Source organism: Neofelis nebulosa, chromosome 7, assembly GCF_028018385.1.
Source record: "Neofelis nebulosa isolate mNeoNeb1 chromosome 7, mNeoNeb1.pri, whole genome shotgun sequence".
Lineage (NCBI taxonomy): Eukaryota > Metazoa > Chordata > Mammalia > Carnivora > Felidae > Neofelis > Neofelis nebulosa.
In genome coordinates this window covers 31,463,665-31,488,737 of record NC_080788.1, presented here as the reverse complement: position 1 = coordinate 31,488,737, position 25,073 = coordinate 31,463,665, and the positions used below count along the sequence as shown (strand labels likewise).

The following is a 25,073-nucleotide window of genomic DNA, read 5'->3' as shown; positions in this document are numbered from 1 at the left end:
AGACAAGGAGAGCACATGTGTGTGAGTAGAAGAGGGGCAGAGGGGGAGAGACTCTTAAGAAGACTCCACACCCAGGCCCAGAGCAGAACCTGACATGGGCTCAATCTCAGGACCGTGTGAGATCATGACCAAAAGATCATGACCTGAGCTGGAAGTCAAGAGTTGGATGCTTAACTGACTGAGCCACCCAGGCACCCCCTGTTTTTTGCTTTTAAAGCAAAGGGTTCAGGTCTCTGTCTAGAAACCTTATCCTCCCCTTCCTCCCACCTTCTTCACCAGACAAATCTGACTCATCCTTAAGGTCTCAACTCAAAAGTCACCTCCTCAGCAAGATCGTCATTGGCTACTCCCTACACTGAGACTCCCTGTTGCTCTCTCTCACAGTGCCCTCTTATTCTTTTATCAGAGAGCTGATCACTGTTCCTAATTGTGCCCTTGTTTCTACGTCCATCAGCCTAGTCTCTGCTGCTCTATGAGACAGTAAGCTCCAGAAAGTCAGGAACCACTTGTATCTTGTTGGCCCCTGGCCCTTCAGTATCTAGAGCCTAGTACCTAGTAGGCAGGCCTTTCTAAATCTATTGAATGAATCAATCAGTGAAGACAACCACCTTCAAAAATAAATAATAAAGGGGCACCAGGGTGGCTCAGTCGGTGAAGTGTCTGACTTCAGCTCAGGTCATAAGTTCACGATTTGGGAGTTCAAGCCCCACATCGGGCTCTCTGCTGTCAGCGTGGAGCCTGCTTCCCTCTCTCTCCCTGCCCCTCCCCCACTCTCTCAAAAACAAATAAAAACTTTTTTAAACATTTTTTTAAACAGGGGTGCCTGGGTGGCTCAGTAAGTTAAGTCTCTGACTTCAGTTCAGGTCATTATCTTACAGCTCGTGAGTTCAAGCCCCACGTCGGGCTCTGTGCTGACAGCACAGAGCCTGGAGCCTGCTTCGATTCTGTGTGTCCCTCTCTCTCTGCCCCAGCCCACTCACATTCTGTCTCTGTCTCTCTCAAAAATAAATAAACATTAAAAAAATTTTTTTTTTTAAATAATAAACTAAAATCCAAAGCTCCTCTCAAACATTGCTCCAAAATATCTACTGCCTGTGGAAAAGATGTATTGTGCTATACACACATGTTTTGGCTATAAAAGATCCCCCAAAATTCTTACTGCTATTTTTCTAAAAGGCAAACAGACATACAGTAAATAAGTAAATAATACCGCTAACCAGGGTCTGGGCTATACATTTTTTTTCTTGTTTACTCATAGGCTAAATCTACCACCACTAGAATGGCTGAAGGTGAGCCCTGCAAGAAAGATGAAAAATCTTATCCCACGTAGATTACATTCCCCCATTACCCCAAATACTCTAGGGATCAGTCCTTACCTATTGCTGCTCCCAAATCACAGGTTAATCAGTCACTATTCTATGTTACTTCCACACCTTACACCTGTGTCTAGAGTTTACTTAACACTCTAATTATTTGCTTCCTTGTCCATTTCTCCCACTAGATCATGAGTTCCTTGGGGGCAGGGATCATGTCTTAGTCATTACTCTTTCTTTAGAACCTAGCACAATATACAGTACCCAGTAGGTGGTACTGAATGTTTGCTAAAAGAATGGATCTGTCCTTTCTAGCCAACAAGGTCCAGTTTTTACCAGAGAATACCAAACTGGTTTGGTTACCTTAGAGACTTAGTTGCTTATGAGAAAACATTGGATATAAGAGGGAGGTACCATCTGAGTTCCACTGCTTTCACTCACTTTGACTTATGGGAGTCCAGAGCAGAATGGACAAATTAAGTCCACAAATAGACAGAACCTTGTTTGAACCAGTTTCAACTTCCTCCCTTATAAAAGCTTTTGTTAAAGTTGCCAAAGAGAAGCAGAACTGACAGACTGGAGTTTCATCTTTTATTTCCCGGGTCTGACTGGGGAGAAAACCTGCAGGGCCAAAGCAGAGGGAGACAGAGGGCAGACTTGAAGGACCGCCAGCCGGAGGGAAGGAAGAAGGGAGGAAGTTCGCTACAAATGTTAATAGTCTGTGCCAAGTCTTAGCCAGAAGTACTATCCAGGTTTCAAATTTTGTCTCTTCTCATCTCCTGCTCAGTGAGACCCCTAATCAGCAAGATCATGACCTGAGCTGAAATCAAGAGTCCAGATACTTAACCGACTGAGCCACCCAGAAGCTCTGCCTGAGGCCATGCTTTTTCCTTTTTTAAGTTTATTTATTTATTTTGAAAGAGACAGAGCCAGCAGGGGAGAAGCACAGAAATGGAGAGAGAGAATCCCAAGCAAGTTCCACACTATCAGTGCAGAGCCCAACGTGGGTCTCAAACCCATGAACCGTGAGATCATGACCTGTGCTCAAATCGAGTTGGATGCTTAACCTACTGAGATACCCAGGACCCCTGGGGGAGGCTATTCTTAATTCGTCTTCACTACTGCCAACCTCTCAGCTCTCCCAGGCCCTTCTCCTTGCCTCTGCCTTGCAGTGGACCCACTGGGGAGGGAGCCCGGGGTAAGTCACAATCAAATCAAGACCCAAGACCAAACTTCTCAGGACTTGGTGGGAAACAAAATTTTTAAATGAATTTGGTTCTTTTTTTTTTTAATTAAAAAAATTTTTTAATATGTATTTTTGAGAGAGAGACAAAATGTGAGTAGGGGAGGGGCAAAGAGAGGGAGACAGAATTCCAAGCAGGCTCCAGGCTCCAAGCTGTCAGCACAGAGCCCTATGTGGGGCTCGAACTCATGAACTGTGATATCATGACTTGAGCTGAAGTCAGTTGCTTAACTGACTGAGCTACCATGCACCCCTCTGTATTTTTTTTTAAAGAGAGAGAGAGCAAATGGGGGAGAGGGGCAGAGAGAGAGAAAGAGAATCTTAAGCAGGCTCTACACTCAGGGTAATGCCTGAGGCAGGGCTCGATCTCACAACCACGAGATCATGACCTGAGCCAAAATCAAGAGTTAGACGCTTAGGGGCGCCTGGGTGGCGCAGTCGGTTAAGCATCCGACTTCAGCCAGGTCACGATCTCGCGGTCCGTGAGTTCGAGCCCCGCGTCAGGCTCTGGGCTGATGGCTCGGAGCCTGGAGCCTGTTTCTGATTCTGTGTCTCCCTCTCTCTCTGCCCCTCCCCCGTTCATGCTCTGTCTCTCTCTGTCCCAAAAATAAATAAAAAACGTTGAAAAAAAAAATTAAAAAAAAAAAAAAAGAGACACTTAACCAACTGAGCCCCACCCAGGCGCCCCTTAAAATTAGTTCTGTTTTGATGTAAAGACTGGGTGTAATCACAGAATCCTAAGACAGGGTGGAACTCAGAAATCAGTGTGTCTTACCAAAGCAAACAGTCATACTGTTGCCAAAATCTCAAGGCTTTTCTCTACTTTTCCTGCCCTACATATCAGAAGGCATAAAACAAATGACCACATCTGCTTAAAAATATGTATTGTGAGGTTTTTACTCATTTCCTTGCTGGAAATCTATAGCTTCGATCCTGAAAAGTTTTCAGGTTGTCCTTTTAGGCACATTCACAGAACCACAGTTCATATTCTTAGAACTCTACAGTATATTCAACCACCCATTAGCAGTCCACCACATACCTCCACTCAGCCTCCTCTCCAGGGTCACTACTCTATGCAGTAGAGAAGAGAGGGGCTGTCCCTCAGACTGCCTTCTCATTCCAGTTCATCATTTCATTCACCCAACCAACACTAATTAATACAAGTGCCAGGCACAATGCCAGATGAATAAGACCAGGTCTGTGACCTCAAAGAACCTGCAATCTAATAGAGGGAGTACATAGTAAGGAATTTAACCTTGCTCAAAGGGAGGGTAGCCTTTGCTCTTGGTAGCCTTTGCCCTTGGCTCCTAGAAATAAGCTCTAAGCCTTTGGAATGTCCTAAAAAAGTGTTTACCTGGGGGTCTTTGGACACACTAGACAGTCTAGCAATGTGATTGGGGGGAAATGAGGACTTTGGATCATGTGTTATCAGCTAGACCTCTGGAGAGGCTAGAGACTGGGGTCAGCCAATCAGGTCTATACGACCAAGTCCCAGTAAAAACTTTGGACACCAAAGCTCAGGTCAGATTCTCTGGTTGCCAATACTCCATGAGTACCGTCACACACAGTACCCAGGAAAGTTAATGCTGTCCATGATTCCCCTGGGAGAGGACAACTGGAAGACTCGTACTTAGAATTTTTGGGACTCTGCCCCATACATTTCTTCCCTTGGCTAACTAATCTGTTTCCTTTCACTGTGACAAACTCTACCTGTGAGTATAACAGCTTTCAGTGAGTTCTCAGTTCAGTTCAGTGAGTTCTCAGCAACACCGTCTGCCTTTCTGAGGACAAAATAAATGAATTCCAATGGATTCACTCTCTTTGTTCCTCTGCTTAAGATACAGATGCTTGGTGAGGAGCATGTGATTGGCCCATCTTGAGTCATGAGCCTCATGTTTGGCTAAAGGAAGGCAATTCCCCGAGATTATAGTCCCACCAGACCACACTGCATGGGGAAGAGATAATTCCACAAAAAAGAAACTGGTTGCTGTTCAGAAGGGTGGCCAGAAAACTAATATCCAATCACGACAACTTATTTACACGACCATCTTTGAAACAGGTGACAGGAGGTAGTTTTATAATTCATAAGAAATATGACCAGAAGACACATTCTATTCAGTGATTGATAATATTGGCTCCTCGGTTAAAAATAGAAGGGGCACTCCTCTAAGATACATCCTTTGATCTATCATTCAACAATATCAAGTTGTGCATGGTGATAAGTTTGGCTGGTATGTTCTGTCTCCCAAGAATGTCCTTTGAGGAAGCAGTCTCTCCAGACTGCTTATTTCTGAGCAGAGCGCGGCAAAGTCTCTATGACGCTAGCTAGTATGCACAGCTCCTGAAATGATATAGTTGGCCTGCTAAGAATACAAACTAGAGACTTCCTTTGGAAGGTCATGTAGCATCTAGACAGCCGACAACATGCTTCTTGGCAAGAGGAGCACAATGTTCCTATTGCAGAATTGACCCAAATTCAGAAAAGAGTTTATTGATGTAGGCATGCTTAAATCTGCAGCCAGCAGGATCATGGTGGCGGGGACAGTTGTCTTCTTTCTCCGATTTTACAGAGTCAGCTTGAGCAACTCTGTAAGAGCCCAACTCTGTAAGAGCCCAACACTGAGGCAAGTTCCACTAGTGTGCTGAATTTGTGTAATCGGGCTCTACTTAACCACTTCTGCCCAGATCTGTTTCCAGAATTAATCAACACAAAGGAACAACTGCTAGTCAGACAAGATCTGACCTGCATCCCTCCGAAATTTTGTCCACAGGACACTAGTACTGCTGGACTAGAATAGTGAAGTCTTTTTGTCCAATAAAAGAAGTCCTAGAAAGGTGGAAAGCACTGTGAGAAGCAGATCGAGGCCACAGGAAATGGGACACATTTCCTGAACACACAGCAGAAACGAATTGGTTAGTTTCAGATACTATCTTCCACTGCCACAGCTGCCAAAGAGCCTACTTGACAAATCTGAATGGATCTGGCCGGCTCAGAGCTCTTCCATGACATCAAATCTAAAACCTCTGCAGAACACACAGGCCCATCTCTCTCTTCAGCCTCCTCCTGGGCAGCTCCCCAACCCTCGTTTAAACTTGAGCCGTGCTGAACCTGCTTCAGGTCCCAGAGGGAGTCCTGCCCTGCTCTGGAGGGTGCAACTGCATACCCTGCTGCCTGTGTGAGAAAGTCCCGCTCTCCTGTCTGCAGAGCCCCTTCTGTCCTGCTCAGAACCTCAGTTCTGCTCCAACTTCCTCTATGGAACCTCCTCTGCTTTCCCGCCCCAAGCTCTATGCATCTTTCAGCCCCAAAGCAATGGTCTCGTTGTCCTGCTGGTGGGTGTCTTTCCTCACTGGACTGCGAACTCCTCAAGGGCAGACACCAAGTCCTGTCCCTATAATTCTCTACATCACGGGGGGCCTAGCACAAGGCTTATCTTCTGGAAGGCGCAAATGTTTGTTGAAGTTGTGAATGAATTCCATTTGCATTTTATCTCTGGCAGTGTCTAAACCAAAGAAACTCACACTTCTCAGAAGAGGAAACACATTCAAATACCAAGAACTGCAGTTCCTGGTAAGACCTTTTAGAAAATGACGTTACTAACAGCAGCAACTGGAAACTCAGCAGAATGCTTAAGTGCTAAAAACAGTGCAATGGGCCAAGACTTGAACAGTCATGGTTTAGGTAGCCCGGGTTGGGGCGGGGGGAGGGGGAGGTAGGGGAGGGTCATGGCCATCTAAAGTTTTAAGAATCACAAACACCTTCTTTCTTAAGAATTACATATATTTACATTGTAGATATCTGGGATACACTTTTCACAGGAGTTACTTCTCAAATCCCAAATCCATCCAATCTGGAAACCGCCCTCAACTGTCTGAGCCAGCATTTCAGATAGGAGATAAGCTGTTTCCAGCTGGAGTGGCTTTGGAAAGTCCACTCTAAAATGAAGTCACCTGTTTGTTGTCATTGTCCTCCTCCCCAGCCTTCCTTCTGGGACCAAGCCCCATCCTGTGACTCCCCAAGGAGCCACCCTGTTTAGTTTTCCATGAGGCTCCCTGGGGGGTCAAGGCCATGGGGAGGGCTCTTCAGCTTGGGGGTAGACAGGTGTTCCAACTCATAGTGTCCACTCTCAGATGCCTTGTGTGTGACTTTCTCCTTCATGCCTTCCTGGCTCCTCTTGTGCTCAATAATCTGCTGGAGCTGCTGCCCAGCATATTCTGGCTTGGTGGTCAGTGGGCCAGCTGGCACGGCTACTCCAAGAACATCTGACACCATGTAGGGGCGCAGCCAGCCCACAAGAGGAGTGCTTCCAGGGCTGTAGTGGGTCTGCTTGTGGTAGAAGAGAAGTCCATCTACCTAGAAAAGGGGAAATCAGAGACCAAAGTGACTTCTGGGGCCATGTATTTCGAGGAGAGCCTGTGCATATGGGGGCCGCTCTAATGGGCCAACTGCCTTTCCTGGACCACTGCCAGTGGAAAAATAATCCTTGTTTCTCACACATGCAATTTCTCTAAATGAAGAAATGACCTAGAAATCTATAAATTTTAGAAAATAAAAACATAAACAGCACTTTCCTGTTTACAGGGTGCTTGCCTACCCACTACTTCACCCTCTTACCCACCATTGAGGGTGTTTAAGATGGCACGAGGGCTAGCTCTGGGGGCCTCCCCCAAAACCCAGGCAGTATGAAGCACAAATTCAATGTGAACCCAGGTCTTCTGTCCCCAGATCCCATGTACTTTTCAGTACTCAGATGTCTCTGTAATGGGGAATGTTCTCCACACAGGGCACAAACCAGGAGAACTGGACAGGCCCCTCCAAGATGCTGGACTGCTGAACACAGGGAAAACAGGCTGTCAAGAAGCCCTGTTCCCCACACCATTGTTGGCTGCCTGACCTCCCCCTAAATTATCTGCAAGCTATGTTCTGGGAAACTCAGTTTTTCTCAACGGGAAGACCTCCTACAGTCCCACATTTTCTTTTCCGTGATTCAGTGACTCATCTCTAAAAAGCATTTATTGTCACTGGGGCATAGGGTTATAAATAAAGATGGTGTTCTTACCACCTTCTTAATTGACTCTCAGAAATGAAGGCAACTCAGCCTTTGCCATTTCCTCATTTGGGAAGCTGTGATCCTTTTAACAAAATTATATCAAGCTCAAGCAAATACTTCTGCGTGACTAGGCAGAATTTTAAAGGGTACGATGGGCAAAGGAAAGTCTGTGTGTTGAGGCTGGAGAGGGTAACTGTAGATTCTGAGGATGATAAAAGGTTGCTGAGAACTGAGGAGCTTCTAGAGACATGAGACTTTTGGTGCTAAATCGAGAAAATTCTGGACAAACCAGGACAAGTTGGTCACCCCGCCTCCACACCACTGTTCAGAAAGCACTGCCATCCCCAGCCATCATTTGCTCTTGGGAGGAAGGAAGGACAAGGAGTTTGAACCCCTGTGGTCTGTCCATCACAGGAGCTCCCAACTTGACAGTCAGCTATGGCAGCCAGGCTTGTGGCCGAAAACAGGCACCCCAGAAGGACCTAGGAATGGAAGCCTTGTCCCTCCCTGGGTCCCCACCTCTCCACCTGTAAAATGAGGGACACAGACGAGCAGCTTTGGCATTCTGATGTCTCTAACAGAGCAGAGCTGAGGCTCTGAAGGGCAGCGGCACATCTTTTTCCAGGAATCAGCTTTCAGCCCTTTTCTGATGCTTTGACACAGCAAAGTCAGAGGATATCCTAAGACATTGGGTAACCAAGCTCCCTGTGTCCTGCAATCTCATCAGAGCAATAAAGACAATGCTTGTGTTACCTCAAAAGGGAAATCCATTGACAGCACCTGACACAGGCTCTCAGGGGTACAAGGGAAATTCTTTAGTCCTACAAATTTAAACTAAAATATAAATTACAACAAAGAATTAGCACATGTTACAAATAATATTGGTTCTAGCAAGTAAAAACTGTATCAGAGAAAAAAAGTTCAGTCTCATCCTTCCCTACCTCCCCTCCCCCACCATATTACTGGGTTGGAGGTTCTCAACCTTGCTTTATCCACAAGAATCATCAGGGAAGCTCTTAAAAATCACTGAAGCCCATGCCTCACTCAGAGATTCTGGCTGAATTGGCCTGGGATGGGTCCCAGGCATTTTTTTTTTTTTAGCTGTCCAGTTGAGTTTAACACACACCCAGGACTGAGAACCAGTGTCCTGTGCTAGGTTTAGGGGTTGTATGTTATTTTCGCAGCCATATGACAGTCCTACAGAAGGGCTAGAGAAGCCCCTTCCACATCAGCAAGGATTTTTAGACTGAGCAGTATAATACAGTGATTAGGACTAAAACTCTAGTAAGTCAGATTGCTTGAGTTTGACTCCCAACTCTGCCAATCATTTCATCTGTATATGCCTCTGCTTTCCCATCTATAAAATAGGATAATGAAAGTATCTACCTCATGGGGGTTGTTGCACGGGTTCAATGACATAATACACGTAGAGTGCTTAGAACAACATTTCAGAGAGAGTAGCTCCTATGTTCCCCTTCTTCAATGCATGTTCTCCCAGGACCTTACCGATAACATCAGTAGATACTGACCCCATTTATTGTCCTGTAACTGGTTATCCGATTGCTTTTAAAAGTGTTGCACAAAGTACAATCAAATGCCAATCTACAGGTGTTTGCTAATAAAATGCCCTGAAAATAGCTGTCGCATATTTAATCAGAGTGGATAGCAAAAGCACTTGGGCTTTCATCCTGGACTGTGGGATGTTGGGGAAGGTAGTCCCTCTCTGAGCTTACACTCTCATCTGTGAAAGGAGTCAGCTGACTAGATGAGGTCATTCTCAGCTCACATACAAGAGCAGAAGTTCTCAAAGTGGACCAGCAGTGGTCCACTGTGGACCAGCAGTACCAGCATCACTTGTTAGAAATACAAATTATCAGGCTTCACCCTAGCCCTACTGAATCACAAACACTGGTGAGGAGGGCCCAGGCATCTACGTTTCACCAGGCTTCCGGACGCTGCTGACGCACGTTACAGTTTGAGAACCACTGTACTGGAGTTCTAGATAGCATTATTCGAGATAGTATTATTCTAGATCACATTATTCTAGATAGCATTATTAATAATTATAAAATAATTAGCATTTTATACAACCACTATTTATTAAGTGTATACCATAAGTATGTTAAGAGAACCTGCACATTTGTATCACTTGGTTCTTAGAACAACTCTGTAAAGTAGGTGTTATTAACCCTATTACACAGATGAAGAAACTAAGGCTATATGAAGTCAGTAACTTTGTTAATTGTTAGTTAACGTTAGTAATTGTTAAAGTCAAAACTGGTTCAGATCTGGATGGCTGTTAAGCCCACACCCTTCCCATTATGCCATGCTCCTTCAAAATTAAAAAGATAAGTCCATTCATAATTATTATATTTAGATAACAGACCAGTCCAAACCAATCCCCATAGAGAATCCAGCAATCCTAACACCAGGCCTTACGGGATTGAGCTTGGTTTTCTCTCCCAGTCCTTCTTCTTCTGGCAACTTTGAATGAATCCAGTAGAACCGGAAATCAGTCTGCCACAGAGGAGGGAAACAGAAAGATGAAATGCTGCTCACATCAAATGATGATGTGAACAAACACACTCCATCCGAAATAGTCATGTAGTTTATGAAGATCTAAGCTCTTCTAGCATTGATCTCATGTCTCTTCAAACACTGCCATAAGGTCAGAAAGATACTTATATAAAATTTTTGGAGATTTTTTTCTTAAAATCCAATAGGATTTTTAATGGTAGTAGAGCTGATCACTGATCACTGAAGGCCTACTATGTGGCAGGCCCCATACTAAGGACTTTACACACCCTGATTAGTACTCAACCACCCTCTGAGAGCTGGATTACCATCATCTCCATTTTACAGGCGAGCACTCTGAGGCTCAGAGGGATTATATCATTTGCCCACAGAAAATACCATGGGTCCTAACTCCATGGACTCTAACTCCAGAGCACATTATGTTAGCCTTTGTTTTATTTTAATTCTGAGGATTAGAAGCTACTATAGAGTTTTATCTTCTCATATATACTTCATTCTCTGAATTACTGGTATGTACCCTTCTGTAGCTATTTAGTACCTTTTGTTTCTTGTCCATTATTTTGCTTTTAAAAATTAAAAGAACAACAACACAGTTATTTCTATATATTATAGAAATATAGGTAGTTTTAGTTACCAAATTTATAAGTTGTGAATACATGTTATGAAACATCCTTCAACAGAATTAAAGGAAAATATGCTCTAGGTTGAATTTATGAGATCTGAGTTTTAGGTGTGGCTCTGCACTTGAGCAAGGTACTTACCATCTGTAGCTCTTTGCTTCCATTCCTGTACGATGAGGAATGACAACGGTACTCACCTTATAGAGTTCTTGTAAGGGCTTCAATGAGATAATGCTCACAAAGTGCTCAGCAGTACAAGCCTTGGCTATTATTGTTACGAATTCAGCAGCATTCTTTGGAAAATCATGCTTTGGCTAACAGCTATGGAAAGAGGTAACCTACGGTGACAACCCATGATTCTCAGACTTGGGCCTGCACAAGGATCGCCCGGAGGCTCATTAAAACATGAGTTGACCCCAGGGTTTCTGACTCAGTAGGTCTGGGAACTTGCATTTCTAACCACATTGAGAACTACTATGATACACTAATTGACAGGGAACACAAAAAATCACTACTATAAAACTGGGACAGTGACAGGGCAGTGTTGGGAGCAGAGATGGAATCTGAGGGGCTGACCTAGCCTTACTCCGATGACTGCTACTGTCACTCCTAAGAATCAATAATCTCAGAAAAATGCTGGCGGAAGGTGACGCTTCGGGGAGAGTATCGGGACCCCTTTTCACTTGGAAAATCTCCTTCCCGAGCAGGCCCCTCAGAGATTCGAGGCTTTCTGTTAAACCAAGGAGGCCCTGCTGTTTTCAGGGTCAGGATGTGGTTGTGAAGCAGTAGAGGTGGCCAGAGACTATTTGATGGTGACTTCATTCTACCTTCTCTTCCTTGTGCCACCTGCACAGGTACCATCCCCGCTGCCCACGGTCCTTCCCACCAGCAATCCTCCCACACTCCAGAGAGAGTGAGGGGGTGGCTGCAGCTTCTACAGAGTCCCAGCCTGCCCCTCCACTCCGTTTCTCTCTTTTCTCCCCTCAAGATTTGCTGTGCTTCCCTTAGTTCCTCCTCCTTCTTTTTTTAAAACAAAGCTAATTTAAACACACTCAAAGAGGCAAGGAACATTAGATAATGTTCTTGATATACCACATCCTGTGCATACCAAGAAGCTGGTCACGTACCAAACCCACATGCTGGGCCACTTTCCCAGGAGAGGAGAAAATAGGAGAAGACATGAGGAGACTATCAATCCCTACCTGGCAGTCATAAAAAGGGTGTCCCCGCCAGCACATCACATCCAGAACATAGTAGGTCTGATTCACCTCGCTGTAAATGCAGTCCAGAATGGTGTAGTCTGGGGACACAGAGCAGAAAGTCACTACAGGGTTCCCTTTCCAATCAGAGTTTCTTAGGGAGAAAGTTCTTTATGGCCCTTTCTTTTTTATTTTATTTCAATTATTTATTTTGAGAGAGAAGGAGAGAGAGAGAATGCAAGTGGGGGGTGGGGGAGAGAGTGAGGGAGAAAGAGAGAATCCCAAGCAGGATCTGCACGGTTAGTGCGTGGACTCACGAACTGGGAGATCATACACTGAGCCAAAGTCTGACACTTAACCGACGGAGCCACCCAGATGCGCCTTCACGGCCCTTTCTCGCTCCTGGGCAGGTTAAGGGCAACTCGAGGTAGGACAGCATGAGTGGGATCAAGGCAACTCTTAAGCCAGGTGGGAATTTTGAACTTTTATTTTCTGTATTTAATTATTTATTGACTTTAATGTTTATTTATTTGGAGAGGGTGGAGGAGGGGCAGAGAGAGAGGGAGACAATAGAATCCAAAGCAGGCTCCAGGCTCTGAGCTGTCAGCACAAAGCCCGACGCAGGACTCGAACTCATGAACTGTGAGATCATGACTTGAGCTGAAGTCAGACGCTTAACTGACTGAGCCACCCAGTGGCCCTATTCTGAACTTTTCAATAAACTGGAACATTTACTCACCTTAGAAAAACTCCAGTCCAAAAGGCAAGTAATCTTCCATTTGAATTTACATGCCCTTTTGAGTTCCTATTGGAAGTACTATGAGCTGCGTGGAATATTACCTGTAAGTAATTCTTGCCTTTAAGGACCTTATAATCCAGTGCTCGCTTCGGCAGCACATATACTAAAAACCTTACAATCCAGTGAAGGAGATAAGATGATCATAGAGAAGAGAACTGAGAGCTGAGCTGTACAACACGACCTAAGAGCAACAGGAATTCCGGAGGAGCGAGATCGGAGCAGCAGGCGATGCTGCATGGAAGAGATGGTATGTGAACACAGTCTTCTGAGATCAGAGGGTTAAAACAATAGGGCAGAGGGGAGGTGGGAGGGCATTTCAGGCTGGAGAACTGATGTGCCATGAGCAAAGGTGTAGAGGTGAAATGAACATGGTACATGTGGGAAGCAGGGAGGCAAGCCCGCTGAACAAAGCTAGGAGTGGGTACATCGCGGAGGGGAAAGACATGAGGATGGGTGAACCAAAGCTCATGTGTGAGAGGTTCTGAAAGCCAGTAGAAAAGTCTGGGCTCAGTACCAAGCACACGAGGAACCACCGAGGGAGCCTGAGCACGCAGAAAAGAGAGCAGGCCTCAGGCCCAGCTCTGCCACCTTCTCCATGAATGACAGTGAGCAACTTATTTAACCTCCATGATCTTTGTCTCCTCAGCCAAGCTCAGGTTAGAGGGAGAGGCTAAGGTTTGGACGATGATACAGGAGAAAATATAGGAGAAAAGGAAATTTAGCAGGAAGCCCCAGCAACAGTTTATCATACTTCACACTCAGCGTTCTGAGGGACCTTTTCCCCCAAAACTGCTCGGGTCACCTTGTAATGGATGTCTGTGGGAAAGGTGTGTTGACTTTAATCCAGGGATTTGTTGCCCAGTAGGCCTCACAGGGCTGCATCTATTCTGCAGCTGAGGAGGCCTGACCTTGAAGAAGATAGCCTGAATCCAGATATACAGTTTCAAAGGTATGCTTTCAAAGTGAGTCTTTAGAGGCCCCCAGGTGGCTCAGTTGGTTGAGCACCTGACATTGGCTCAGGTCACGATCTCACAGTTTTTGAGTTCAAGCCCCACATTGGGCTTGCTGCTCTCAGTGTAGAGAGCCTGCTTCAGATCTTCCGTTCCCCCCCTCTCTGTCCCTTCCTTACTCCTGCTCATACTCTCACTCTCAAAAATAAATAAAACATAAAAAAATTTTTTAAAAAGTGAGTCTTTAAAATACATAACCAAGGAACTTCTACTGTCTTTTACGAATTGTAAAACTTAATAAACAGGGGCATGTGGCTGGCTCAATTGGTACAGCATGTGACTCTTGATCTCGGGGTCATGAGTTCGAACCCCTGTTGGGGGTAGAGATTACTTAAATATATATATATGTATTTCAAAAAAATTTTTTTTTAAACTTAATAAATAGATAATTTTATGTAGGTACCTTTTGCTGTCGCTGAGTTTTGCCTGTTGCCTCCTGGCAGCAGGGAAGAAAACCTGTTGACACGGTAACCACTCTTGGTGTAGGCACTGGTAAAGCCCTGTGTGGGAAGTTACCATTCCCATTAGGCATCAGGTCTCCTCACCCTCTTGCCTCACAATCTGCAGGTATCATCAGCGCAAAGATGGCTCTCGACAAATCCCTCCTGCAGAAAAGCCTTTCAATCCCCATGCCAGGTGTAGATGAGGAACACGAAGTGCAGAGAATCCTTCCCACTACAGACTAGGCATGCTGGTATAGGGAGGGGGCCACTACTCACCCTGGAGGCCACGATCAGGGATCTTTTTCCAACAGGGCACACGACCACAATCCATTCCTGCCCCAGATCTGAAGGGACGTCAATCAACCACTCAGACAGCATCAACTGGGAACACCAAAAAATGGCGTTAAAAATCAACAGGGGTGGGGTGCATGGCTGTCTCAGTCTGTGAAATATGCGAATCTTGATCTCAAAGTTGTGAGTTTGAGCCCCACGGTGGGTGTTGGAGATTACTTAAAAAATATATATATATTAAAAAGAAAAATCAGCAGCGGTGTGCTGCTGCGACATCTGCACCAACAGAAAGTTCATATCCTATATATATAAAGTGAGAATACACGTAGGCTGACAGTGGACCTGCACCCGCTTGCTCTTAGTTGACTTGTCTCAACTGACACTGACTCAATGGAGGCTGCGTGAACTTCACTGTGAACTTCAACTTCTCTCTTCATCTTCATTTCCTGCTTCCATAATTCTTACTACCTTGCTTCCTGTGTCTGGGTGATGGGACCCTCGTCCTCATCTTACTTTGTCCATCTGCCTGCCGTTCTCATAACTATTATGTTCTAGGGGCTATAACCTCAGAGATGAATAAGGTCCCTGACCTTGAGATGCTCTTAATCTAGATCATTTCTCAAACTGGTGACCCCAAATACCTTACCAAAAGATTTTGGGAAAACTGCCTTAAAAAACGGGGGTGGGGGGACACGGGTGGCAAAATGAATCTGCAAAGATGAACTCTTCCACTCATGGCTCACAATCCCTCCCATCTACACAGAGACTGGCCTATCAACTACTCCCTCCCACGGAATCTCTCATCTCTCCTTCCCCTTGGCCCACAAAATGCTCAAGCCCTAATCATAAAAAACAAAACAAAAATGAAAACCTTTAATCACTGCGTTTCTGTTAAACTATTCCACTTTCTCCTTTTTAAAACAACTTTATATTTCTTTTCTTTATTTAAAGTTTATTTATTTTGTGAGAGAGAAAGCACAAGTGGGGAAGGACAGAGGGAGAGGGAGAGAGAATCCTAAGCAGGCTCCGCACCGTCATCACAGAGCTTGACTCAGAGCTCAAGCTTATGAACCACAAGATCATGACCTGAGCTAAAATCAAAAGTCGGACACTTAACCGATTGAGCCACCCAGGCGCCCCAACAACTTCATATTTCTTGATGCTGCCCTCCTGCCCACTCTGACACCCTCAGTCCAGATTTGCAGCCCTGCCAGCAGCCCTGCCAACAGCCATCAGTGACCTCCTCTCTCTCTTCCCTCTCCCCCACCTTATCCTCCCGGCTCCACTCCTGGTGTGACACTGCTTGTCACCACCTCTTTGTCCTCCTTGACGCATGTTCCCTTAGCCCCATGACACGGTGCTATTCTTTTTCCTGCCAAACAGTCCTCCAAATGCTCCCCCAAAGCAACGTAGAGAATGTTCAGGAGGCTGTTTTAGGTTCCCCTTCTTTTCTCTTAGATGCTGCCCCACTGGGGCTGGACCGCATTATGTTTGCAGTCTCACCTGCCATTTCTGAGAGGACACCTCCTAATTCTCCTTCTTTTTCATTTCCAAATTGCTTTCCTTTCCTCCAGACCCATATTTGCACCTGTCCAGGAGGTATCTCTTTCTCTGCTTGCTCTCTCTGTACCTTAAACTCAATGTACCCAAAACAGGATTCACTGCCTTTGGTCACCCAAGTACCTTCCATCCCTGAAACCCCCCCTTTCTCTTTCTACATCCTGTAGCCCTGTTAATAGCAACACCACTCTCTGTTACCGAATCTTAAACCAAGGCGTAATCAACACTTCCTTAAAGAATGGTACTGCTACAACACCAAAAGCACACATGACAAAACACAGGAGCCATAAATAAGACTACACCAAAATTTAAAACTTTAGTGCTGCCACTGATACCAACAGCAAAATAAAAAGATAACCCACAGAATGGGAGAAAATCTTGGAAATTATGTATCTGATAAGAGACTTGTATCTAGAATATATAAAGAACTCTTACAACTTAATGATAAAAGGCAACCCAATGAAAAAGGGGCGTAGACATTTCTCCAAAAAAGATATACAAATGGTTAATAAGCATGTGAAAACGATGCTGGATATCATTAGTCATTAGGGAAATGCAAATCAAAACCCTGAGACACAACTTCACACCCACTAGGGTGGCTCTACTCACAAGGATGGACAATATCAAGCACTGGCAAGGTGTGGAGACACTGGAGCCCTCATACACGGCTGGTGGAAATGTAAAACATTGTAGTCACTTTGGAAAACAGCCTGACAGTTCCTCAAAATGTTAAACACGGAGTTACCATATGACCTAGTGATTCCATTTCCAGGTATATACCCAAGAGAAATAAAACATATCCACACAAAAACTTGTGTGTGAATGTTCACAGAAGCATTATTCACAATAGCCAAAAAGGGAAACAACTCTAATGGTCACCAATGGATAAATGGATAAACAAAGTGTAGTATATCTATACAACAGAAAAGATTTTTTTAATGTTTATTTATTTTTGAGAGAGAGTGAGCACAGCGGGAGAGGGGCAGAGAGAGAGGGAGACACAGAATCCAAAGCAGGCTCCATCCAGGCTCTGAGCTATCAGCACAGAGCCCGACGTGGGGCTCGAACTCATGAACCCCAAGATCATGACCTGAGCCGAAGTTGGATGCTTAGCTGACTGAGCCACCCAGGCGCCCCAACAGAATATTATTTGGCAATAAAAAGAAATGAAGTTCTAACACATGCTCTAACACAGATGAACCTTGAAAACCTTATGCTAAGTGAAGAAAACCAGGCAAAAAGGGTACATCTTGTATGATTCCATTTATATGAAATGTCTAGAAGAGGAAAATCCATAGAGAAAGAAAGTAGATTACTGATTGCTAAGGGCTGGGGGAAAGGAAGAATGGGAACTGATTGCTGATGGGTATGAGGGTCCTTTTTGGGGTGATGAAATGTTCTGGAATTAGATAGTGGTAACAGTTGCACAGCCCTGTAAATATATTAAAAACCACTGAATGTGTCAAAACCCTGTAAATGTGTGAATTGTATGGTATGTGAATTTATCTCAAGGCTGTTTAAAAAAATAGTACCTAATACTTGTGGGGCTCCTGGCTAAGTATTTAGGGTACACTATCTCATTTAATCCTTCTAACAATCCTATGAAATAGTACTGTAAATATCCTCATCTACAGATAAGAAACCAGAGATTTAGAGAGGTTAAGTAACTTGCTTAAGGTCAACAAAAAGCCTGGCTTTGAGGTCAGGTCAATGTGACTTCAGAGCTTAAACATTTAACCACTTCTCATATTGCCTCTTCTATCCAATCTACTGTTAAATTCCATCTGTTCAACCTGGCAATACTTCTCATATTCATGACCTCATTTTCTTTACACCTTCACTGCCTTCAGCACTCATCATCAGATGGTTTTAGCAAAGTTAAGCTCCCTACTACAGTCTCTCTCTTCCAGACCCTTTTATATACACTGATGGGCATGTCATACAAAGTCTCAACTCTGTCCCTGGCTCAACAATTCTTGGTGGTTCCCCGAAATCTAAACCATAGTCTAGGGGGACCTGGGTGGCTTAGTCAGTTAAGCATCCAACTCTTGATTTTGGCTCAGGTCATGATCTCATGGTTCATGAGTTTGAACCCCAAGCAGGGCTCTGTGCTGACAGTGTAAAGCCTGCTTAGGATTCTCTCTCTTCCTTTCTCTCTCTGTCCCTCCCCTGCTCATGCTCTCTCTCTCTCAAAAGAAAACAAAACAGGGGCGCCTGGGTGGCGCAGTCGGTTAAGCGTCCGACTTCAGCCAGGTCACGATCTCGCGGTCCGTGAGTTCGAGCCCCGCGTCAGGCTCTGGGCTGATGGCTCAGAGCCTGGAGCCTGTTTCCGATTCTGTGTCTCCCTCTCTCTCTGCCCCTCCCCCGTTCATGCTCTGTCTCTCTCTGTCCCAAAAAAAAATAAAAAAATAAAAAAAAAAAAAAAAAAAAAAAAAAAAAAAAAAAAAAAAAAAAAAGAAAACAAAACAAACAAAAACCTTAAAATCAGTAAATAAATAAATAAATAAATAAATAAATAAATAAAGTCTAAACTCTTGCACATATTTCTTTGTTTTTAAACGTTTATTTATTTTGAGAGAGAGAGAGAGAGAGAAGGAATCCCAAGCAGACTCCTTGCTGTCAGTACAGAGCTGGACATGGGGCTCAAACTCATAAGATGTGGGATCATGACTTGGGCTGAAATCAAGAGTCCAAAGTTCAATAGACTGAGTCACCTAGGTGCCCCAAACTCAGGGCTTTTGTACTTTCCAGAATGAGTCATTTTTAAAGGATGTAATCTTTTCTAAAGGTGTAATCTCTCCACCTAGGTGGGGCTCAAATCCATAATCCCGAGGATCAAGAGTCATGTGCTCTATTGACTGAGCCAGGCAGGCACCCCTCCTGCACCTATTTCTGCTGTATTCCTTCCCCTAAGCCTATGCTGCTCTATCCTTACTGGCCTGCATACTGCTCTCAACACACCATATACTCCTCCCACCTCAGGGCTCTTGCTCATCCTGTTCCTGCTGCCTGGAATGCACCTCTGCCTATCAATGTCCTACTCATGCTTCAAACCTGCCTCCTTGTTCGTTAACCTTTTCCTGATTTCACAACCCTACTTCCTTCCCTGTTGGAAGTTAATCTCACTTTCTTGTAGCAAAAACCACAATCTCCACTTATTTCGGGAGCACAGGGGCCATTTCTGGCCCTTGTCTACCTTCCCACACACAGCCTAGCTTAATACAGGGCAGGGCCTTCAACAATGCTTGCTGAATAGAACTGAACTATACTCTGTCATAAAGGATGTTATCCATGCTGTAGTTGGGGCACAGAAAGAAGATGGGAGTGTGTGCACCCAGAAACCATATTCTAAAGGTGGGAAAGGATTCTGAGGTAACAAGACACTTGGGTTATAGAGAGAAGAATATAATAGAAAGGTAGATGCCCAATCCCACTTGGACCGATACCCTGCCTTCTAGAATACCTGGACTGCCTGAAGCACTGAACAGTTTCCATGCCTGCTTCTCCTATGGCTCCACAAACCACACCAGTTTCTTTCTGCAACCTACAGGCCACTTAGTCACGTTTGTTATAGTCAGCCGTTGTTTTACGGCCTCAACCTTACGTAGGCCAATTGGCTGGCTGGGGTGGCCGTGCAGGCTCCCCATATTCAAGGGCAGCTGTACTTCCCACCTTGCACCATCTGACTGTGAAGATCCAAGACTGGCATGGTAGTCCGCTGCTTGGGAAAGACGACCAACCTAGGAGATGGAGTGGGGGCAGTGCTGGACTGGGCAGGCCCGATCCGGAACCGCTTTACAGCTACCACTACGAAATGACAAGTGCATGCAGTCTGTTAGTGTATCCATAGCTCAGAGGTCTCCTGCAGCAGGCCGGCGGCCTTTGGTTATCGTAGGGTGTAAATGTTCTCAAACCCACCAGCCACAGCCTCCCTCAGTGACCCCCAGTCAGCACATGGCACTGTAAGCCATCTCTTTCCCTAGTCCATACACTTCATGCACAGCAGCAGCTTCTTTGCTATCCCCATTCCTTTCTCCCGTCTCCTCCTCGTCTTTTTTTTTTTTAATGTTTACTTTATTTTTGAGAAAGAGAGAAAGAGAGAGAGAGAATCAGTGGGGAGGCGCAGAGAGAGGGAAACCGAGGATCTGAAGCAGGCTCCGTGCTAACAGCAGAGAGCCCGATGTGGGGGCTTGAACTCATGAACCTCGAGATCATGACCTGAGCTGAAGTCAGACACTCAGCTGACTGAGCCACCCAGGTGCCCCCTCTTCCTCCTCTCTTTATGGCAACATTTCCTTTAGTGGGATTTGACCTGGCCTCACCTCCTCTGGACTACTCACTTGATTAGCATAGCGTTTTGGTAACTTCTTGCCAGTGTCAACGTCCATCTCTTCATCATCTTTTTTATCATCTTCTTCCTCACTCTCCATCCCTGTCCAGTCATCTTCAGCCAGTCGTCTGGCATGGTTCACGTAATCCAGCCGCTTGCTGGAGGAAAGAAGGCACAAGGACAGGCCTTTATGTCTCATAGGAAGACCCCCTACAATGTGACAAGTTTAGCTGAATTCAAAGGCCCCAAGTTCAAGAGACCCTGGGGATTCTAGTGGAAGAGATGGTAGATTTTCCTTCATAAGGCTAAACTAGTCATGGCCCCCTCACTGGTCCTAGATAGGAAGCACCCTCTGAACCCACTCAGCCTTCCTCAGAATTTCTTAAAAACGGGCAAAGTAAAACGTTGAAAGGAATTTTCAAGGTTCACTAGCTGGAAAAGCCGACCCCACTCCCACCCACCCCATTCCAGACTCCCACACCTCTACCCAGGTGAGAGCTGACACTTTCCTGCCTGGCAGGCATCTAGTCCAAAGGCCCTGGGTGATGGAAGAGAAGAATCACTGAGACGTGGTGAGGAGTTTAAAACAAGGACCACTTCTGGGATTTTCCAACTTCCGTAGCTTTCTGAGGAGCGGCCAGGCCTTCTTCTAGTTCTTATCTAACTTTCAAAACAGGCCTCTGAGCTTACGATTTAATCTATCTTTTACTTGTTTTTGCTTTATTGTTATCCTTCTCTCTTTTGAAAAAAACTACGTATTCTAGAAAGCTTGGGCAATTAGTTAAGAAAGAATAAGAACCGTTTGGAACCTAATTGTTCCAAAGTGATCTGTAGATACCTCGTAACCTCCTGCACTTGGTTCCCTCAATGCTAAGGCAAGAAATCCACTACGGAGGCAGTGAGACCAGCTCAGCCGGTTCTCCTCAGATACTCTCAGACACATGAGTTCTTGCACATTCACGTGAGGGTGCACACCAGAGAGGCATATGAAAGCACGATGGTGTTTTAATTCAAGAATAAGGAAGGGGCACCTGGTGGCTCAGCTGGATATGCATCCAACTCTGTCTCAGGTCATGATCTAGAGGTTCATGAATGTGGCCCCTGCGTTGGGCTCTCTGCTGTCAATGCAGAGCCTACTTCCTCTGTCCTCCTCTCTCTGCCCCTCCTCCCCCATCCCCTCTTTCGCTCAAAAATAAATAAACATTAAAAAAAAATTAGTTCTTTCTAATCCTCTATTCCTTATTACCCAGAAAAGGCCTGTGTTGTACTCAGAATACAAGGATAGGCCCTGATTTCAGAGCAGCCCAGCCTCAGACACTCCTATCCTGCTCTCTTCCCCTGCTTGCTCATCTTGGCATTGAGAATTAAGTGTATGGAAGACATTTCCTCAGATTCCCTGTGGAATTATTTGTATTGAATTCTCAAGGGCTCCACAGAAACATTCGGGCTGAAGGCAGACAGGAAGACCACACCAATGCCAGGATTCAGAGTGCAGAAGCCACACAGGGAATGTGGGGAGTGGAAGTCTGGGTGTGGCCTTCCCAAGTCCCTAAATCGCAAAGCTCAATGCTGCTGCCAGGGAAAAAAGAAAAATTTAACCAAATAACTGAGCTTTTGCTTTCAAACTTCAGCCTTTCCCTATGTCTCCATCTTTTCCTAAGCTCTGGGTATAAAGGATGTCTACCTCTGCCAGGATTTACCCCTCCCAACCTCATGGGCAAGGTGTACCTACTAAGGGTCTACTTCGAAGAAACAAGCCTAGAGCCTCCTGATTGGAGGCTCCCAGCCTGGAAAGAGAAAGCAAAGAGTTAAAGCATCCCTTACGATTTCTGCAGTTCCAATAGTCGGCGGCGCCGCTCGCTCTGCTCCAAGGAACTGTACTTGGACTTGTACTGGGACAGGCGGGGGTGTGGGGCAGCTGTGCTGTTCAGATCTTGAGACACAGAAAAGCTACTGGCCAGGGCTTGACTCAGCTCTTCCATCTTCCCTACAAAGGAAAACACAAGAAAATGGTTCATTCATTTCATATCACCTCCTGTGTACAGGCAGTTATGATGTAACACGATGGCTACATTCCTAAAAAAAACTCACTTGATCCAAAATCACAACTGTTTCCATGGGGAGAGAGGAAGTTAAAGGGTAAACGAGTTATATATGAGCATAACATTAATTCCTGCAGATATTTCAATAATTATCATCTTGATAGCTCTCAGTGTACCGATATAAACTTATATATACATCAAGACAAATCAAGTTCACCCTGCTAACTTTTGCTTTGTCATTCATCACCATTAGCCCGTCACTAATTTCTTTTTACCATCATTGATGTCCAGTGATATGATCAAGTACCTAATTTTTTCCTGAGTAGTTCTAAATAGCCATTACTCAATAACTTTTAATATTAATATAACTTTTTAAAAAATGCACACATTTTATTTTATTTTATTTTAGAGAGAGAGACAACGGCGTGAGCAGGGGAGAGGGCTATGGGAGAGAGAGAGAATATCAAGCAGGCTCCACACTCAATTCAAAGCCTGACGTGGGGCTTTGATCCCATAGCCCTGAGATTATGACCTGATTCAAAATCAAGAGTTGGACACTTAATTGACTAAGCCACCCAGGTGTCCCTATTTTATTTTTTTAAGTAAGCTCTACACCCAATGTGGGGCTTGAACTCACCACAAGATCAAGAATAGCGTGTTCCACCAACTGAGGTGGCCAGGCACCCCTCTAATATAACTTTCCCTTTAAAAAAAAATTTTTTTTTAAATGTTTATCTATTCTTACAGAGAGAGGCAGAGAGAGGGAGACACAGAATCCGAAGCAGGCTCCAGGCTCTGAGCTGTCAGCACAGAGCCCGATGTAGGGCTCGAACCCATGAGCAATGAGATCATGACCTGAGCCAAAGTTGGATGCTTAATTGACTGAGTCACCCAGGGGTCCCTCTAATATAACTTGCTGATGCAGATTTTACCCAATTGTTGTTTAACTTTCTAATAAATGCCAACTTACGTTAGAAAATTTAGCTCCAGGAGAAATACTGGTCCTGGGCCCTTACAGCAAGACAAGAGGAGCCCCAATCCCAAACCTGGCAGTTGCTTTCTCATGGTATATTTTGTTTTGTTTGTCTGTCTGTTTGTTTGTTTGTTTGTTTGGAGTGGACAAAAGGAAGGTTTCAGGGCTACCCATGTAGGACTCACTTGTCAAAGAGCTAGATGTAGAAGGCTACCTACCAGTTAACACCAAGGTGTGTGAAAGACTGATATGTGGTACATTTGGGAGATGGAGTAGATTGGAGACAGAGTACCCAGGTGTGCCCTAAAGAATGGGAGTAGAGAGAAAGAGGTGAATTCACACGTCACTCACCTTTCTGTGAATGAAGGTATGAAGGGCATAGGAGCTTAGCTAAGGGTTAAAGGTGTGCCTCAGACTGTAAGAAAAAAAGAACATTTAGGAGAAATCAGACTCACAAAGCTGGGCTGGCCTAACCCTTTAGGTGTAGTATAAAACAGAAGGCATCCCCAGTGCTTAAACTCCACCCCAGGCCAGGTCCCACTGCTCTGAGCACCAAAACCAACAGGTTCATTCCAGAGCCTCCATGGTTAATAACAACATTATGGGTCTCTATTTGGCAATGAATTACTTTCCATTGCACATTTGAAGTCAGATCCCCCCCCCCCTAATTTGCAGCATTTTTTTTTTTTAATTTGAGAGGAACTTAAGAAAACAATTGTGGTTAGAAACCCATGACATAAAATTTACCGTCTTAACCATTTTAGGTTACAGTTCAGTAGTGTTACGTACATTCACATTGTTGTGCAACCAATTTCCAGAACTCTTCTCATCTTGCAAAACTGAACCTCTATACTCATTAAACATGAAGGGAACTTTTTTTTAAATTTAAGATTGACATATTACTGGTATGGTTTTGAGGTGAATCTTTTTTTTAATTAAAAAAATTTTAATGCTTATTTATTTTTGAGAGAGAGAGAAAGAGTGCAAGCTGGGGAGGGGCAGAGAGAGGGGGACAGGATCCAAGGCAGGCTTCACGCTGTCAGCGCAGAGCCCGATTGTGGGGCTCCAACTCACAAACCACGAGATCCTGACCTGAGTCAAAGTCGGAGGCTTCACCGACTGAGCCACCCAGGTGCCCCAGTGAATCTTAACATACTTGTAATGCAACCAGGGTGGCCATTTGTGGTTGAGCTGGGTGATGATTACGTGGGATTCATAATGGTATGCTATTTTCCGTATTTTCCTGTACTTGTGTACACGTCTAAACACTTCTATAACACAATCTTTTAAAGAATTCCTGATGTCCTCGGCTTACCAAAGTAATGACCAAATCTGAAATACACTCATTAGGCCTTGCCATGCTTTTATCTTGGTGTGGCCTCCCGTTCCGCCAAGAATCACAAAATCATTACACACGCCTTGGATACCGGGGCGGCCCTCTGTATCTTTGTGGCTGTTCTTGGCGGGCTCCTGCTCTTTCAACCCATTCCTTGGATGGGGCTCTCTCCAAGGGTCCTGACCTTAGCCCGGGTGGTCTCAGCCAGACTCACGCGCGTCCCCTACCGCCTCTGCCGCCTCCTCCTCCCCCCTCCGCCGCCCCCGCCTCCCACTCCCCAGGCGGGGATCTATGCCTCCACTACTGCTTCCACGGGGCTCCAGCCCCGGGG

The 25,073-nt window shown here is 45.0% G+C and overlaps 1 protein-coding gene across 9 annotated transcripts in view; it reads right to left on the bottom strand.

Moving 5' to 3' along the window:
- Positions 1 to 6,313: 6,313 nt before the first annotated feature.
- The window catches only part of SNUPN (snurportin 1), a 36,469-nt gene continuing 17,709 nt past the window's right edge, over positions 6,314 to 25,073 (bottom strand). For 5 of the 9 annotated variants that reach the window (XM_058736988.1, XM_058736983.1, XM_058736982.1 and 2 more), the window contains exons 2-10: positions 23,758 to 23,821; positions 22,216 to 22,378; positions 20,402 to 20,549; positions 14,487 to 14,591; positions 14,171 to 14,267; positions 11,962 to 12,059; positions 10,044 to 10,121; positions 8,358 to 8,438; positions 6,314 to 6,907 (exon numbers count right to left, since the gene is read on the bottom strand). In XM_058736988.1, the coding sequence (XP_058592971.1) occupies positions 6,587 to 6,907; positions 8,358 to 8,438; positions 10,044 to 10,121; positions 11,962 to 12,059; positions 14,171 to 14,267; positions 14,487 to 14,591; positions 20,402 to 20,549; positions 22,216 to 22,373 (1,086 nt within the window). In that variant the 5' untranslated portion in view covers positions 22,374 to 22,378; positions 23,758 to 23,821 and the 3' untranslated portion in view covers positions 6,314 to 6,586. Of the gene's footprint in view, positions 6,908 to 8,357; positions 8,439 to 10,043; positions 10,122 to 11,961; positions 12,060 to 14,170; positions 14,268 to 14,486; positions 14,592 to 20,401; positions 20,550 to 22,215; positions 22,379 to 23,757; positions 23,822 to 24,195; positions 24,952 to 25,073 lie in introns of those variants that run through there. The other 4 variants (XM_058736991.1, XM_058736990.1, XM_058736989.1 and 1 more) reach the window with 2 other exon arrangements.